The sequence below is a fragment of the Scomber japonicus genome, chromosome 8, assembly GCF_027409825.1.
Source record: "Scomber japonicus isolate fScoJap1 chromosome 8, fScoJap1.pri, whole genome shotgun sequence".
Classification (NCBI taxonomy): domain Eukaryota; kingdom Metazoa; phylum Chordata; class Actinopteri; order Scombriformes; family Scombridae; genus Scomber; species Scomber japonicus.
Window position 1 is genome coordinate 21934005 of NC_070585.1, and position 19176 is coordinate 21953180.

Sequence of the window (19176 nt, forward strand, 5' to 3'; positions counted from 1 at the left end):
CTCTCCTCCTCCTCCTCTTGCCTCCTTCCCCTCCATCCTTCTTCCCCTTTTTTTGCAGGTCTTCTGGGCCCATTGTCTGAATGGCCTCTTCCACTCCGTCATCCTCTTCTGGTTCCCCCTCAAAGCCTTCCAGCATGGTAAGCAGCTCCCAGAGACTCCTCCACAGCTCTCGGCAGACTCAGGATGAAGAGGGAGGACAGTCAGACACACATACTTTGTCTTAATTAGTTCTCTCTTCAAATGTCCAGTCATGAATTGCAAACATGTGTGTGCTCTGGCCAGAGCGACACACACTAACAAACGTATATTCATATTTGCACCAGATCATGCGTGCACACAATCAAATGCTGAAATACTTTTGCAAGCACTCATTTGTCCTTCCTTCATCTATTATAAACACACCAATCAGATGATGAGGCCTTTTACACAAATAGACAGGTCTAAGTCTGTGTGTGTATAGTTTAATTTTTATTCAATTCAGATTTATCCATACAGTATGAGGGTAATTGTGTATGAGAGTGCAAGTGCGTACATATCTGCATGTTTGTGCACATTGAGATGCAAGGTTTTAATGTGTGTGTGTGTGCAGAGAGAATAGGGATCTTTGAGCCGGTAAGTCTTGGCTGGCCAGAGCTGAGGACCACACAAGCTTGGGCCTGCTCTCTAAACAAAGGCGCCAAGCCCCTTCACTCTGACTGACAGGCTGTCAGCAAAGCCTCAGCGCACACAAGACATGTGACCAGCCGGAAGTAAAGGGAAAGGGAGCCCCTCTTTCTTTCTTTATTGGCAGTCGCACACTGCTGATATTTGAGCCACAGCCCATGTGTGCAGTTTGGAGCAATATGTCTCTGATTTGCATTAGATTTCATTTTATCAATTTAGGAAGCTCTTCTAGCCTCTGTCTTCAAGACTTTGGATTCCTTTTTAATGGTAGAATAAATAATCTTTTTGTTAAAAAAAGAAAGCTGCAGTGAATTAGCCAGATCATTAAATTTCTGACCATGATTAATGCACACCATTTCTGCTTTCCAGTCTTACTGATGGCTTTTCATGAAAATACTCCTTCACAATATTTGTGAAAGAAAGAATTAACATTCCAGTTTCTCTCAAGTGGGCATTAATGGAAGCAGCATTTTGCTATGGTTTTCATGTTCCCATGTCCACTTTTATATCCAAGTCTCCAACTGTACATTTTACACCAAAGTTCACACTGAGATGCACTTTAAGTCATATCCTATGGACTCTCTGGTTGTTTACACTTTGGATCACCTAATGGAACTCTGTATGAAACTCAAGAACTGAAAAGAGACAGATTTGGTCTGAAAGCTTCTGTTGTTGATTCCCTTCACAGATACGGTTTTTGGCAACGGAAGAACTCCAGACTATCTCCTATTAGGCAACATGGTTTACACAGTAAGTGCACCAATCTTCTTGACAGGCACCATTTCTGTTATGTTTAAGTGTCAGGCGTCTTAGCCAAGTGTTATCCAACTTCAGTGAATAAACATCAACTATACCTGATTATCTTTCCTAATTTTATATTGGATGTTAAACAAAAGTATGTACTTACTGTAAATTCAGATTTGTGTAATGCACTTCCCATGACAGATTTTTTGTATAGAATAACGGGACAATCTTCTTAATGTCTTTGTGATTGTGTCTCCACAGTTTGTGGTCATCACAGTTTGTCTTAAAGCTGGCCTTGAGACCTCTTCCTGGACCATGGTAAGTTGATGGCTCTCTCCTCTCTCATTAAGGTTCTGTTATCTCTACCAGTTCCTCTACTTTATGGGTCCACTGATACTTGTGACATATTTCACATCCTCGTCTTATCTCAGAATCTTTTTACAGTTTGTTCCCCACTAGACTTTTAAATGTAAAACCAGTGAAATGACATATACAGCATGTTAACTCCTTCAAGTGACTAAAAGCCACTCATTGTAAACTATTACGAAAATGATCAAAACTAAAACATGAAAATAACACCATGATAAGACATTACAATGTATAAAAAAATGTGCCAATATATTAGTATTGCTCAACGTTACAGTAAATGAAGAGCCAAAAACTTTCTGTTAACCTTTCTTGTCTTCTCACAGTTCAGTCACATTGCCATCTGGGGAAGCATCGGCCTGTGGGTGGTGTTTTTCATTATCTACTCCTCCCTGTGGCCTCTCATCCCTCTGGCCCCCGACATGTCTGGAGAGGTAAGCACACGCACACCAGAGTGTACTCACACCCACATCTACACACGCTCACATTGGATGTTTCCTCCAGTACCAACAGAAACTGCTGATGTCTATCACTGACAGACCTGTAGTGCTTCGTAGTTCATTTTCTGCTACACCCAGATGATGGTGGGAAATTTCAGGGTAAAACTTGACACAGTTCTTTTGTAAGAAGAGCCGGAGGGGTGTTAACTGTCAGACCCCTGGCCTGTGTTGCATAATGACTTAATTTGGCCAATTAGCCCAGTGTTTGTGTTACACTGGCCTTCCTCGCCTCTGAGTATCCACAGGTGACATTGGAACAGTGAAGCAGTCTGGGCGCTAAACAAAGAGAGGTGAGGCTGTGTCTGGTTCCCACTCTGATGTAGTGGACTCTGGAGATTGAGTTCTCCATGTAAAAATGCCATTTAAAGTTGATTTCATTCTCATGAAAAATAGGTCACTGATTTTACAGTCTTTCTCTTCTGGGCTGTTATTTACATGTGAATGTGACTACAGTCTCCCTGGGTCACCACATGTGGTCAATGGAAACCTATTAGCCACAATTTACACTTCCTGGTGCATTCTGGTGTAGAAAATGGAGCATATTTTCATTAGAAAAGAAAAACACAGCATGAAGAGAAAACAAGAGAAGAAAAGGCTGGCACTACGCAGCCAGCAGTAGAAGAAAATAACTACCACTTACAGTTGATGTTGTGTGTTTATCTGCAACCATGGTTTGCAAACATATCACTTTAGAATTCATTATAATTGCCTCTCAAAGGTGATCAAAATACTTATTAAGATCATAAAGGTTGAAAAAAATGGTGTAGACAGTAGTTTAAACACAACCTATATAAGTATGTGGGATTCCTTACTTATACACAACAATAAGTTTTGTGTCCTGTTTCAGATTATGCTTTTGGCATTTGGGGATTTAGTGAACAACTTAATTGTAACACTCATTACAGAGCTATTCAGTCGTTTCTGGGAATTCATAAGTTTACACCCGATTTGGCCATCAGCTGTGATATTGGATGGGAACTTGGTACAAAACCTAAATTACAAACATATTGTCTGATGAAAAACAAGTACAGCTTAGAGCTTAATGTAGAGCAGAATTTAACCAAAAATCAAAGACCTCTATGTGCACAGGTAGATCACCATTACCTATAGATATATCCAGGTGTGATGGTCCCTCTGGGGAGAAAAGGCTTTATCTTTTTTTTTTTTTTTTTTTGCAATTAGAGCGTAGGTGAGATTGAAGTCCAATGTTCATTATATGATGATTTAATGATTTAACACTTTTTAGTAAAACATCCTTCACTTTTGATTAATTTTTCTAGTTGAGTTAAAAAAAACCTTGAGTTGTGTTTTCTATTGCAGATTTTATTTGTATAACTTTTTTTTCCTTCAACAATGTTTATAGATGTTTCCATTAGTTCCATGTATTCATTTGCAGCATAAATTGAAAATAAAAATCACATGAATAGGGAAGCTGCATCATTCAACTGATTATAATTGTATTATTTGTATAACTTTTAGGACAGAAGATAACATTTTCAATTTTAGTTGTACAGTAATAATGATATGATGTTCTTCTGTCTGAAAAATGTTCCACTGCTGCAACAGTAATTTGGGCGTCTCATAAGTCTGTGTGTGTATGCACGATAATAAACACTCAACTACTCACTCATGCTACACAAATGCACACACAGACACAGAGATGATGGGTATGTTACCTTCACTCTATCCTCGGTCCGTGAAGCCCGGTGCTTTCATCCACGCCCTGCAGCACTTGACTGAAGACAGTAATGGTGTCCTGTGGGTAGTTGGTAACCCTATGCCCCTTTCCCAACTCAGGGATGCCAGTACATCATCAAACAGGAACACATCTCTCAGAAACCTGAGATGGCATCAGAGACAAAATCTTTACTTCCAAGACCTTGTAGCCTCTGAAGAGCAGGATTATGCTGAACCCTGATTCAGCCCTACATATTTCACCAAGGCCTCCCCGATGTGTACTTGGATCTTCAAATATTTTTGTGCTCTCTGTCCTTCCATCTATTTTCTTTTTACTTCTTCTCTCTTACTTGTTGCATCAGCGCTTTCCTCTTTGTTCTCTTTTTGTTCGCCCCCCGCTCCCCCTCTGCCAGTCGAAAAAACTGCCTGAGGGCCAAAAGCATAACAGACACCAGAACTCCCCTCTCCTCCTGTTTCTGCTCTCACTCACTACCCAGCTTGCTGCCTTTAACAAGAGACGTTAAGCAGCGCTCAACTTCATATGAACACATTCATCAATGTCAGACAAAATGTTCTTTGGACGATTGACAAGACAGGTGCAGGAGCCATTCACAAAAAACAGTCAAACAGCGAGTGTGCCTTTCACAGGTACTCGCAAACTGGCTTCATCCCAAACCGCACATCTCATCCTGTGTTCACCTCACAAAACTCTGACAGGGATATCAAAAGAAAATGTCAGATTATTCTGTTCAAGGAGTGTAATCTGCCACGCTAAGCGGCTTAGCTGCTCCTCAGGAGATGTCTCATGTAGGCTCTGTCACACTGACCTGCTGTCTGCTCACTTTTCCTTTGCTATCAACACAGCAGTCTCTGGTACAGTTTATCCCTCTCTCTCCTCACTTTTCATACACACCTTTGCTATTTTCCAGTTTCTGCTGCGAGCTGCAGAGGAGCACCTCAGTCTCACTCAGGCTCAAGTACTTGTCATCAGCACCTGGATTTTACACTCGGCCAGTTGCATCAGACTCTTCTGTTCAGTGATAAGCAACATTTTCTCAGAGAGAAATAATTTTTCCAGGAGGTTTGTTGATGTGTAGCATGCCAGGAATACACCCAGGGCTGTCTGTGCCAGTCTATGAAATATTGATGAGATCAAAACAAGGAATGAAAACATTTTTAGAGAAACAGAAAAAAATATGAATCTTAATTTTCCCTACAGGTAGTTTTGAGAATGGTTCATTTTGAAGGACAGATTGAAAAACTGGAATACCAATCATTATGAGTATTCTTTTGAAATAAATCCCTTCTTTCTTCACTTATCAAAGAGCATCTATAATGTTCTCCTCTTTAACTGATCCAGTACAAGAGGTTTTATTAGCATCCGTATTTTAAGTCACACAGAACTAGAATGACCTTGGGACTGTCTGTATTCTGCATAAATTATCAGTGTCTTTTCCCCATGTGTCCAGTCACTTCCTAGTTTCTATAATTCAAACTCATGAAGCCATATATTTTTTAAAAGCTGATGTAACATCATTTTATTGCATCATTATAGTTCTCCATTAAGACAATTACTATGATTTGGGTTTTTTTTGTTTTTGGTGTATTTATCATAGAACGTAAAAAAACAAATGGATGTAGTCAACATGATGTTACCCACTGGATTGTGAAGTCCCATATTGAAGCATGAGTTTGGATGTTTGGAGTTTGGAACCTTATTTGGATGAGAGTATGGAGCTGAGCCTAATGCTAACTGCTAGTGTGGTTAGCACGGTGCATTTACAGTCTATGATTAACTGTAATAATGCTAATGCTAATTTTCACTGGTGGAAAACAGGCTTAAAACCATTTACTCAAAATGTATTTACTGGAAAAACTGAACGTCCAAATCCTTAGAGGTTCTTTTAGTACAGCCAAAAGCTGAATAAGACTTGTTTAGGCCACCAAAATGTTACCAAACCAACAGTGTTGCCATGGTAGCAACTTGCCCGTGATAGCTAAGAAGACCAAAATTGCTTTTTATACCAGGCTGTAAACTGTTGCACCGCTTGGGGTTTATGCATTTATTTTACCCCACCAGGCCTCACACTAGCGCTGACTCACTTCAACATGGGATGAATTTATAGAGACTTGAAACTTGTGTGTGCATTAATCAGTTAAAGTGAACATTTAGTTATCTGTAGTGGGATTATTGTTGTTTGCAACGTACTTGAGAGGGCGATGATTAAAGTGATGAATTATTGTGTTACAACATGCAAGATTTGATCTTGCATGGTAGAAGAAACTGACACAGATGAATCAATTTTTGCTGTGTTTCATAATATAGTCAATTTGGATATAATACCACATTTTTGACACTTTTGCATCTTATATGGAGAACTATTTTTCTCAGCAACACATTCACACTGATTCACATCAGTAAGACAAAAGAAAACCTGAAAAACAGATGTGGTGTGATGTCTGCTGGCATTTTTGTACATTTCTGTGTTTGTGTGATTGCTGAGACCTGTGACTAATCTTCTTTTAAGACTTGGGAAACTCTTCTGGTTTGGACTGAATCAAACCCTGCTCCACAGAGATCTGAAATATTTTTTGATAATTCTACTTTTAAATTCAATTATAGTTTCGTCACTGGTGCACTGCTGGTGTTGACTTTGTCTCTGTGTAGTATTATGGGAACTCTTATGGCTCTTCTTCAAGACTCATGAGAATCAGAGAGAGGTTTTGTTGAACTATTGTACCCAGATCTGTTGTTTCTCCCTGAGTTAATAATTCACCACATCACACATGAACTACAGTACAATAACAGACCATGGTGTACAGTATGAGTGAGAAGAACAGTTTCAGTCTGCTCCACACTCATTGTAAATCACATGGACACAGTTGGTGGCCGTGAGACTGCCGCTTTAGAAGTGTTTATGTAAAGTTTTTTATTTTTTCTCTGTTTTTCTAGTAGACGTCTCGCTGTCTTTGTTAGGCGACACACAGAGAGCGTGGAGTGGAAGAAGGCCCCAACTGAGAAAGTTGTTTGTTTTCCAAGTTGACCTCTTTTGGGGTGGTTAATGGCTGATTTGTCTCTGCAGATGACATTTTGTGAATTAGTAGATTTGTGTTGTCCTAGAGATTGTCTTTTTGGTCTTTTCTATTGGTTTAAGTGAGCCACCTCTTCATGCTCACTTTAAGGGTCTATTCATCATCTACAAGCTTTTAATGCGCAGACTTTTTATTCAAAGCAGAAGCTGTTGAAGATTTAAGCCACATTTTGCCAAATGTATACTTTCACTTTCAATTTCCCGCCTCTCCTTGAAGTCGACGTGTACTTTGTTGTCTGGTTAAGTCAGCCCAATTCAGTCTACTGGAACACGAACATGGACAGATGCAGACCAAAGTGCTGTATGAGACTGTATTTGAGTGTTGCACAAAGAAGTTCTGTGCACTCAAGCAGCTCGTGTCTGAATATTAGCATATCTGAATGTCACACAGCTGGTAAAGCGTTATGAAGTTGTTTTTTTGGTCTTTTTTGCTGAGTTCACAGCAACTGTAGGCATGTGAGGTGAAGAGTGAAGTAGTGGATTACCTCTTCTCACATTTAACATTACAATGACATACATTAACATAATTCAAACTCCTGTGGCCTTTTTCAGGCCTGATCAGCCAGGTGCCAGATTCCCTTGATCAGCTCCTTTTTGAAATGAAGCATAAAACACTTTGGCTTCATAGGTCCGGTTCTCTTGACATCCTTCCACATATTTTACCAAAGTTTCATTATATCATTTAATATAGCATCAGCAGCAACTGTGACTTGGCCCATTATGTCCTTGGGTTTTTCTGTATGCCCATCCATCCCATACGTGTGAATTAGATATCTCAGGAACACCTTGAGGGAATTTCTTCAAACATTCACTTCGAAACAAGGATGAACTGATTCGATTTCAGTAGTCAAAGGACAAAGTCACTGTGACCTCACAAAACTCGTTTTTGACCATAGCTCAAGTTTTCATATGCTAATCATAATAATAATAAGTTTTATTTATATAGCACCATTCACAGACCCAAGGATTTTTTACATACAGAAACATGACAATGTTTTAAAAATAATGTCTCTCTCTCTTTTGTTTTTTTAGGATTATCTTTTGGCATGTTTCCTTTGTGTAATAGTTTGACAGTGTAGGTATAAGAAAGGTGATGGAGGTCTGGCTGGAATCCAACAGGACATATTGTAGTTATATGCTATTTGCCTTAATCATTAAGATATTGGGAAGCCTCAGAAACCCACGTCTCTGACCTTTTCAGCACCATGACATGCACAAATTATTATTCCTTAGGAAATGAGCGGAAATACTAAGAAACATAAATTTTGAAGCATCATGTACAAGTTGGAAGGCATTTTCTGTGCATGTATCATTGCTTCTGTCTGTCTAGTCTATGTTTGTGTGTGTGTCGCATTGGGGGGGTCCGTGGCTTGTCAAAACACACCACTCCATGCCAGCGGACACTACTGTCTGTCCAGCCAGACAAGTTTATTAGTTTGTCCTAAAAATACAGCCCCGCTCCCTAGACCTCTCTCACCCCGGCCAGCTCCCAGGGGCCCCCTGGTATGAGACATCGCTAGCATCCACCAACACTGCTGGCCCCGCTCATAGTAATGGAGTGTGTCCAGATGCCTGAAGACAAACAGTTGTTGATTGTAATTGGTCAGCTCATTTTGAGACGCCAAATTGGAAGACTAATATTGAACATAAAACTTATGTGGTTGATTTAGGTAAACATTTAATTTGTTAGTGTCTTATGGTTTTAGAGTTTTCACAGACATGTACCAAATGTTATCATCAGAGTTATTTGATTTAACGATAAAGAAATGTGTTAAGTATTGTACATACATGTTTGTACATTGTGGCTCTGAGTTATGTATGGACGTTTAGTACAAAAATATTGTTCATAGATTGAACTTGTAAAAGACTAAGATGGTTTGTTTTTCAAGCTCTCATGACTTTGATTTAATATGCTGAGTATACATCCCTGGTTTATTTTCAAAAGACTCTCAGACAGCTTAAACGCCTCCATTAAAATGCATGATACACTGGATGAAAACTAAAATAATTAAACTGACTTACAACACACAAAAACAGTAAATGTTTCCACCAGACCTGCATAATTTCAAAATTGATGTGAAAATATCCCGTGCTTCGATGCAATTTTCCCTCGTCTCATACATCCTCAGCCTCTGGGTGACTTAGAAAAGCTCCATTCATTCGCATCCCATCGCAAACTAAAGGAAAAAGCCATTTTGATTTCCTGTCATTTGGGATTTCCTGTTCCCCCAGTGTTTTGTCAGACATCAAAGTCAATTTGCAGGTAATGGCGAACAGATTAGCTAATTTGAGAAAACCTGAACACTTTGATAGTTTTGACACTGATTTGTGTGTGCGTGCATCCTAAGGGTCCTGCCTGTGTCACATTACAGGAAGGACACTGTCGATGGGCCCCAGCAGTTTAAACAACTGGCACATTACAATGCAGGAAGAGTGAGTTTTGCACTTTGACATGTAATGACAGATAGTTTCAATGCATCGGGCCAAAGCAAACATCGTCGTCACACAGAAAGCTGAAAGTTTTCACCTCCACTGTTTCCCCGCCACTCTAGACCCAAAACAACCTCCTGACACGAACATCACTTTGTTGTTTTATTTAAAGTCATTACCGGCGGCCGTGACTGAGCTACTAATGAATGGTATTTTTCCAACGGAGAAGAAGCTGTTTTCTCGAGATGCCTGACGAATTGGATCACATCCAAATGTGTTTTTGTTCCAGCATGATAAATGAGTCTCAAGCGAGGATCACAGCTGTCTCATTTGTAGATTTATTTTGCTCATAAACTGGATGTCAACGTTTGTCACAGGCTGTGTTGAAAATACAACATTAACTCATTGTTTATAATTGTGGGGAATTATGTGACAGCAATGGAAATCATCTCTGTCTGTGAACTTTAAGTCAACTTGGCAGACATTAATGATATGTTGCAGACTGAAAGAGAAAAAAAGGTCATGAACACTTTTAACAATCGTACCATAATAAATTCTTATTTTGGAGTTGAGCTGCCTGGAGTTGAGCTGTCAAACTTCTCCCTACAGTAATGATTGCAGAGTAGTGAAGTGAGCAGAGATTTTGATTCCATTTGTTTTCTTACTGTAACTTTGCATTTCAAACATTAAGCAATAATCTTGATGGCAGCAACAAGCACATATTGTTGAATTGTTGATTGATCTGCTTGTCATTTTCTTCAACCAACATTTTCCAAATTGAGATAGAAATTCAGTTTATTTTCACATAAGACAAAGAATTTGAGAAGCTTAAACTAGAGGATATTTGATATTTCTTGAAAAATGACCTAAACAATTCATTGATCAACTGTTGCCAACTTATTTTTGTGTTGAACAACAAATAAATACATACATTTATCATTTCAGCTCTAATAATCTTGTAAAATATACAATATTCAAGAGTTTTACATTGCAACAGTGAACAAAAGGCTGAACCACAGTTTCATAATTTAGCCAACAAGAATCCTCAAATTCAAATCTATGAACTTCCCTCTCTCTCTTCAAGCTTCCTGTATCTTACGTGAAGGTACTGACAGAAACTGTAAAAAAACTGTAGTGTATCTGTGGTTCACCTAATGTGAAAATCCTCTTCAAACGTGAACCTTTTGAAATGAATCCTCTAAATATGAAGCTTAAAGACTTAATCTACAGGTGTCGCACTGCATCGACACCCTCTTACAATGAGTAACATATCATTAAAAGCACTTCAGATCTTGGTCTTCTGTCCTCTGTGATGTATTGACAGGAGCTCTCAGCACAGCACACCGTCAAGCTGTTTTCCTGTGAAAGAGATATCACTGTCTAAATACTTCACAGGTACTTCCTCCGCCCTGAAGGGCAGAGAAGTGAAGGGGTCCAAACAAAAACATGGTGTCATTTAGTCATGCTGGATTAACCCACATTGAGCAGGTTATTTGGGCCAAATGCCTCTCTATTTCCATAATATACCTGTTTGTTTTGGTCTGCTTTTGTCATGCATGTTTTCTATTATTTGGCACTAAAGAAGATTATTAAGGTTGTTCTTTACCAGGTGTTTCTTCCTTTTAAGAGCTCTTTTTTAATGTGATCAGTTGTTGAACTCTACATTGTCCTCAGTGACCTGAAAATAAGTCAATATGTATGTGTGTGTGTCTGTGTGTGTTTTAGGCAGAGATGATGTTCAGTTCAGGGGTCTTCTGGACAGGTCTGGTCTTCATCCCCATCACCTCGCTGGTCTTTGACGTTGCCTACAAAGTGTGAGTCTTCTCTCAGCTCCCCTCGCTAATCATCACTCCAATACAGGAAATTCCTCCAGAATCTCTCCTATCTGCTGGAGAAATTCCTTTCAATTTTTTTTGTTCGGACTTCCAAGAAAGTCTAGTGTTTCCACTCTGTGAATGCTCCGTGGGAAATGTTTGTTTCTGTCCTGTGTCTGTTTGACATCAGCCCACAGCAGACCCGAGGTGTCAGGATTCATTTGCAAAGCTCCATCAGTTTTCTGATGTATTCAAAAGCTGTTTGAATTCACTGTTGGTGGATTTTAATATCACACTATACAACTTACATCATTTTTAACATCTGTCAATGGCCATCTGTTAAGATGATGATTTTTTTTTAAATATATAATTTGTTTAATTTGCAGAGTGAAGAAGGTGTGTTTCAAGACCCTGGTGGATGAAGTGCAGGAGCTGGAGGCTTTATCCAAAGACCCTGGAGCAGTGGTGCATGGAAAGAGGTACAACAACACACTACTTCACCTCAGTTTGTGTGCAATCATTTTAGATTTACAGAGCAAATTGTGTTTGATTAAAAACCAAGTCTTACAAAGTTCATTATCCCTATGGAAATGAACTCATACGGTAAATGATAAGTTGTGGCTTGGAAATTAAATCTTACTTTTCTATAAAATATCGGTTTTGGTCTATTTGGTCCCTGTTTGCTATAATTTGCTACTTTGTATCAGTTTTTGGCATGAATCACCACTTGGCTTGTCGGAACATTTGGCCTCATTTTCATGAAGTTAAAACTTACAACTGTGCGTCCCACAGGAAAATAAACACAGACACACTTTGCTTCATGCCACAATTTATTCTGTTCTCCACGTTTTGAGTGGCTAAAAATAGAAAAAAATCTATTGTAAAGTCAATATACATGATATTATACGTGCTGTTATAGTTCATTTTCTGTGAAATCAATTTTGAAACTAAGAAAGCCAACAAGATTGTTTTTTTTTTTTTGCTACTTCAGCAGATGAAATACCCGACAAATCACAGTACTTCATCAATTTAATAAATCCAATACTGCAGTAAAGCAGTCCATCTCATTGATTTGCAGCACTGGTCTAACACAAGCAGAGATATTACAGTGATAGATACCTCAGTAGAAACTTTACAGTGAAATCTCACACAGTTGACAAATTTATAGTGTCTCTCAGTATAATTTATCATCTTGCACCTCCTGCATGCCGTTATTCTTTCTTTTTGCAATATGAGGCATTTTTTAACCAAATTCCTCAAAGAAACTTGGAAGAAGAATTACCTATAAGCCCCAAATTTCACAAATACACATAGTTACACTGCCAACAATATCACTATGTGGAGGAGAGAAATCTCAAAATTGCTGCTAAATTGCAGGAGTTTGACTGTAATATCAGTAATCATGTCATAAGAGTAGGTGTCCCTTTTCCCCCCTCAACATGCTGAATGTCTTATTTTAGAGTCCCCCTATATTAAAGCCATATATATTTTAAAAATGTATCAGTTGAAGCAGGTATGCCGGCTCTCTGGGGTCTGAGGCCTGTAGCAGGTATTAGCATGGAGCAGATCAGTGTGAGATCTCCTGCTGGCTGAAAGTGATCTCCCTGCCTGGCCACTGTCCCGGACTCAGTGGGCTGCAAGGCTGCCTGCTCCTGGCACACGAACACACACACACGCTCACTCACACGCTTACTCACACCTACAGAAACAACCACGTGTAAAGATACAAACGCAGATACGTGGATCATTTTGCATATATGCATATAGGAGGACACATTTATGCACACAAGGTCTAGTATTTTTTTTGTATGTTTGTATTTTACCTTGTTCATGTAATTTGGGTGTGGTTTTTACCTTTTACAGGTTTCCAAAACATCCTCACACGTTCTTTTTATGTTTCTTTCATGTGTTTTCTCTTATGTGTGTGAAACAAATAAAACAAATCATGTAGGTATGAGCATCCACAGTACACACATTTGTTAGCTTTATACACATTCCTGCTGGCCAACATGCTGTTTCAGATATTTCACACGCACACATGCTCTCACACGCACACTTTGTTCTTAGCCTGCATCTCCAGAGTTTTGTCTCCCTACATGGTGTTTGTACCAGCAGGTTGTGGCGATCACTCCCACAAAATGGTTTAATGATGATCTGTACGTTTTGTATTTCTTTGCCTTCTGTGTTATATTCCTGATTATGCAAAGTTTTTAAGTATCATCTTAAAAAAAACCTTGATTATGTTATGTTATGTGATTGCCCATATTGTTTTTTTTACTCACTTACACACCCCACCAGGCCAGTCAGCCAGTGGTTTAGCCCCATTAATACCACTCCCTCACAGTCCAGCCTCGCGCGGTTTTCATGTCGGGAGACTTAAGTCTGTATGGCGGGAGTTACAGATGAGTGAGCAGCAGCAGAGACGTGCTCTTCATGTCGTCCATGTCCGCAGCCTACCTCTGGCAAACAGCGCGTGTTGCAGTCCGCGTGTGTGTTCGCGTCCACTTTGGTTGCCCTCGTACGGTTTGGATACCGCGTCCTCTCCTCTCCTCAGGAAACCACCGAGCCACCGCCGTCCAAAGACCTCCGGACATCACTCTCCACTTTCCCCACTTACTCCGAAACCGTGAGTCGGCGGAAGCCGGGTGACCAAGTGTGTTTTTTCCGTTTATATATTTTTTTTGTTTTGACTGGGTTTTTGGGGATGGCTGGACTGTGCTAAACAGAGCTACTTCCTTATTTTGATTTTCGTTTGGGATTCCGGGAAAACCCGAGGTGGATTATTTTGCTTTATAAACTGAACTGTTTGAACTGAACTGGACTGATAACCGGAAAAACCCGGAACGGAGCACCCGGTACCATTATTCTTTTGTTTGGACCAGGACTGAGTTGTGAAGAGTTTTGTTTTGCTTGTGTGCTCTAATATTATTTTTGTGGAAATTCAAATGGTGGTGTGGTTGGCATTATTTAAGTATTCATTTTGTGTTCCTTTTGTGTTGCATATCTATATAAAATGTGTTGTGGAACATTTCTTTTCTGGGGTCATGGTTTTAACATGTATCCTTTGTGGGGTTGAAGAATTAAATCTGCTTAAACCGCTACATAAATAAATGGCGCCCAATGTTAAAGGAACCTTGAAATACTAACTAAAAAAATAAATTAATTAATTAATTAAGTAAAAAAAAAAAAAAAAAAAAATCAAATACTCCAACAACAAATTGTGGTGGACATTAAGGACTGAACAAACACAGAACTGTGTTTGGGGAAATACAAAGTGTTTTATTGCGTGGAGACAAACTAAAAAGACTGCAAATAGCCAGTACTGGTTGCGGGCTGTGGGTACATCTCTGTACTAAGGATGGCTTCAGCTCTGGAGGACATCTTGGACTTTCCCTCTGAGGGTCACAAAACAGGACCTGAAACAGAAGGGTCTGTATTATTAGACAGGGGAGTATTAAAGGACCCGCTACCGATCTCAGGCTCACCAATGACAAGTCACTCTCTATTGGACATGGATTTGTGTGGGGACTCCAACTTGTCCCTGCCTTTGCTTGCTTTGCCTCAAGGTGGTGCTGCTTCATTGGAGGCCACCACTGGGTCAGGGCTTAGGAACTTGGCCCAGGAATCTTTGCATGGGCACATCCAGGAAGGATTCCAGTCCCTTTCAAAAACACAAAGCAGCCATAAGGAGGAACTCAAGCTTGCTCTAGGTGATTTAACGAAAAATCTTACTGCATACTATGATGAGCAACTGCTGGAATTGAGGTTGGCTATGGACAAACAGTTCAATTATGTACGCGATCAATACTCAGCTACATTGAACTGGCGCTTACAAAATCACCATACAGACCTATTAAAAGCAATGAAGGAAACCCTAAGCCCTGTGGTACAAAATATTACACACCTACAGTCGGAGGTCGGGAAGTGCTCCCAACGTTTGGAGGGGATGATGGGTGAGATGTCCACTATGAGGACGCAAAGTCTCCGTGTGTCAGCACTGGCTGATGCCTCGGTTCAGACTAGTCCTGGTGGTGATCAGGCAACACTTCCCCAGAGGCATCGGCTGCAATCGACGATGCATGTAGGAGTGTCAGAAGTTCTTCCATGCTCGCCAGATGACTCTCCCATCTCAGGGGATCTGAACCGCCGTTTCATGGGGAAATGTCCTCTGAAACTACAGTTTCCTACCTTTGGCAGGATGGAGGACAGCCCTGACCCACTGTTATACTTGGACAGGTGTAAGGATTTCTTGTCCCTCAATCCACTGTCTGATGGGGAGTTGATGGTGACTTTTAGGAATGTGTTATATGGTACTGCAAGGGATTGGTGGGATGTGACTCGTGTAACTACCCATTCATGGAAAGACTTCCAGTCTCAGTTCCTTTCTGCTTTCCTGTCTGAGGACTATGAGGATGAGCTGGCAGAAAGAGTGCGGACACGGGTTCAAGGAGAGGATGAGAGCATAAGAGACTTTTCTTATTTGTATCGGTCATTATGCTGTCGCTGGAGGCCTGACATTACAGAGGAGGCTGTCATCAAACTCATCCTTAGGAACATCAATCCCCGTATGGCCAGCCAACTGCGAGGCAGGGTGGAAACGGTGGAGGAATTGGTCAGATTGGGGCAGCAGCTGGAGAAGGACAAACTGAGCCAGACACAATATGACCTGAGGAAGAAGCAGGGGAACAAGCTGAAGGAAAAAGGGGATTCAACACAGACACCCTCTCCACCACCACAGTCTGTAACCACAGCACGACCCAGCACCTCCTCTCAGGTGATTTGTTGGCGTTGTAAAGGCAGCCATCCTCCTTATGCATGTCCTACTTTCAGTCATCAGAAAAGGAACAAACCTCCGGCCTGGGCACAAAATCAACATCAGCAATCAGGGTCCGGAGGGATGACGCATGCATCTGTGAGTGCTCTTGGTCCATCAGTGGAACAATCACCATCCGAAAACCCCTTTCTGTCCTTCACGCCTGCCTATAGGCACGGTGCTGCTCCCACTTTCGGTAGTCCGCTACCACAGCAGTTAAAGGTGCCTCTCACCATCGGCTCCTGGGAAGGGACAGCCATTCTAGACACAGGATCTTCATACACATTGTTAAATGAAAACCTGTGGATGAGCATCAAACCACCTGCATCCAGACTTACCCCATGGTCAGGCGTCCCCTTGTACTTGGCGAATGGGAAACAGGAGCATCCTCTTGGATCGTCAGATGTGGAGATCTGCCTGCACGGAAAGACATGGTTAATACCTATGGTTGTGCTGTCTCCTCAGGCACTTGCATTCTCTGTGGTACTTGGACTGGATTTTGCATTTTTCAGTGGGATGCACATTGATGTAGCAGGTGGCGCTTACTGGTTTCGTGGAGAGACCGGGAGGTACTTTTTTCAGGACTATCACCCCAGCACACCAGAGGGGGAGGGGCCTGGCAACCATGTTGCTCTCTTCCTGGCAAATGCCCCGGAGATTTTACAACCTCCCTTACCGGACATGTCAGATCTTTTTGAGATGGCAGTTCAAGGCTCACACCTGAAAGGGGAAGAGAGAGAGAGACTTATGGAGATGCTGCATTGTAATAGCCATGTTTGCACCACCAAAGTCGGACGCACGAGACTGCTTAGGCATCAAGTATTTATGACGGAGGATGTGCCAATAAAGCAGAAGCCTTACCGTCTCTCTCCACCAAAACAGAAGGTGTTAAAGGAGCTTCTGGATGAAATGTTGTCCAATGAAGTTATAGAACCTTCATCCTCCCCATGGGCTTCTCCAGTGGTGATCGTCCCTAGGAAAGTTGGAAAGCCTAGGTTCTGTGTGGATTACAGAAAACCCAATGCCAGAACTCTCACTGATGCCTATCCCCTCCCTACCATCCAGGAAATCCTCGAGTCTCTTGCTGGAGCCACAGTATTCACAGCTTTGGATCTCAACAGTGGATACTGGCAAGTAGAGATGGATCCAAAATCCCGAGCCATGACCGCTTTCATCTGTCCATATGGACTGTTTCAGTTCAAGGTAATGCCCTTTGGCCTGAAAAATGCACCAGCCACCTTCCAACGGCTCATGGACACGGTCTTAGGCGAGCTTAAGGGAGAAAATTGTTTCGTGTACCTGGATGATATAATCATTTACTCCGACTCCTGGCAACAGCATTTCAGGGATGTCCAAGCCATCATGGACAAGCTCAGGCAGGCAGGCCTCACTGTTAATGTGAAGAAAAGTAAGTTCTTCCGTACCTCTCTGACATTCCTTGGCCATGTTGTGTCATCACAGGGGGTTCAGGTGGAGCAAGAGAAAACCCAGGCTGTCCAGAACTTCCCAGTGCCTACCAACAGAAAATCTCTGGAGCGGTTCCTGGGAATGGCGGGGTGGTACCATCGGTTTGTGCCAAGTTTCTCCCAAATCGCTGAGCCCCTCAATGCCCTGAAGAGGAAGGGGGTCAAGTTCTGCTGGTCCCCCAAATGTCAAACCGCCTTTGATACTCTCAAAGAGCACCTAACGAATCCTCCTATCCTGGGACATCCAAACTTTGATTTACCATTTCTGGTGTATACGGATGCCAGTGAGGTAGGGCTGGGTGCAGTGATTGTCCAACGCACAGACCATGGGACCGAGGAAATTCTGGCTTATGGTAGCCGCAGCCTTAACCCAGCTGAGAGAAACTACTCCACTACGGAGCTGGAGTGTCTGGCTGTAGTTTGGGCTGTGGAGAAGTGGAGAGTCTATCTGGAGGGACGCCTCTTTACGGTGGTTACGGATCACTCTTCGCTCCTGTGGGTGTTCAAAACCACTAAACCCAGTACCCGTCTGATCCGGTGGGCTCTCAGGCTCCAAGAGTTCACCTTCACTGTGGAATACAGAAAAGGCAAATACAATACCGTTCCGGATGCCTTATCTAGAGCTCCATGTGATGGATCTGACTCTACTCACCAGCCTCTCTGTGCCACCATGGTGTCTGCCACACCGGAGTTGCCAGAAGACATGTCCATCACTGTCCAAGAGGTGTGGAATGCCCAGAAAAAGGACCCTGAATGCCAGACACTCTATCAAAACATCTTAGAAAAGGGCGAGAATCAAGTGAATGGCCAAACCCTCTACACCATCTTAGAGGATCTGATCTACCGGGTTGTGAAATTAGAGTACAAAACCATGTACCAAATTTACATACCTGAGAGCCTGCGTTCACACTTGCTCACGTCATTCCACGAAGACCCCCTTGCTGGCCACCTGGGTAGATACAAAACCTACCGGAGGATGCAGAATCTGGTTTACTGGCCAAAAATGAGCTGGGATGTAAAAACACATGTAACCAATTGCCAAGTCTGCCAACTGTACAAACCTGAAAGCCGCAAACCCGCTGGAAAACTGCAACAAACAGTGGTATGCCGTCCCTGGGAAATGTTGGGCATGGATTTGATGGGTCCATTCCCCAGGAGTTCAAGCAGAAACGTGTACCTACTAGTTTTTGTGGATTACTACACCAGATGGGTGGAGCTCTTTCCTTTGAGGAACGCCACTGCTGAATCCATCTCACGCATTCTCATCCAGGAGATTTTCACCAGATGGGGAATACCGGATTACATTCTTTCAGACCGAGGCTCTCAGTTTGTCTCCTCCGTCTTCCAGACTACCTGTGAAACATGGAATGTGTCACACAAACTCACCTCTGCCTACCATCCACAGACAAATTTAACCGAGCGAGTTAATCGGACCTTAAAAACTATGATGGCCTCTTATGTGGGCTCCAGACACAAAAACTGGGACAAACATCTCCATGAGTTCAGGTTTGCCTTGAACTCTGCTGTTCAGGAGTCCACAGGAGTCACACCGGCTGAACTCAACCTGCAACGACCACTCCGGGGACCGCTGGATGTCGTGCTGCAGCCCAG

The 19176-nt window shown here is 41.8% G+C and overlaps 1 protein-coding gene across 1 annotated transcript in view; it reads left to right on the forward strand.

Moving 5' to 3' along the window:
* Window positions 1-19176, forward strand: part of atp8a1 (ATPase phospholipid transporting 8A1) — a 106846-nt gene that overhangs the window by 82211 nt on the left and 5459 nt on the right. Inside the window, exons 30-35 of the mRNA XM_053324146.1 lie at window positions 59-137; window positions 1352-1413; window positions 1669-1725; window positions 2100-2207; window positions 11198-11286; window positions 11673-11765. Of these exons, the coding sequence (XP_053180121.1) occupies window positions 59-137; window positions 1352-1413; window positions 1669-1725; window positions 2100-2207; window positions 11198-11286; window positions 11673-11765 (488 nt within the window). The remainder of the gene's footprint in view (window positions 1-58; window positions 138-1351; window positions 1414-1668; window positions 1726-2099; window positions 2208-11197; window positions 11287-11672; window positions 11766-19176) is intronic.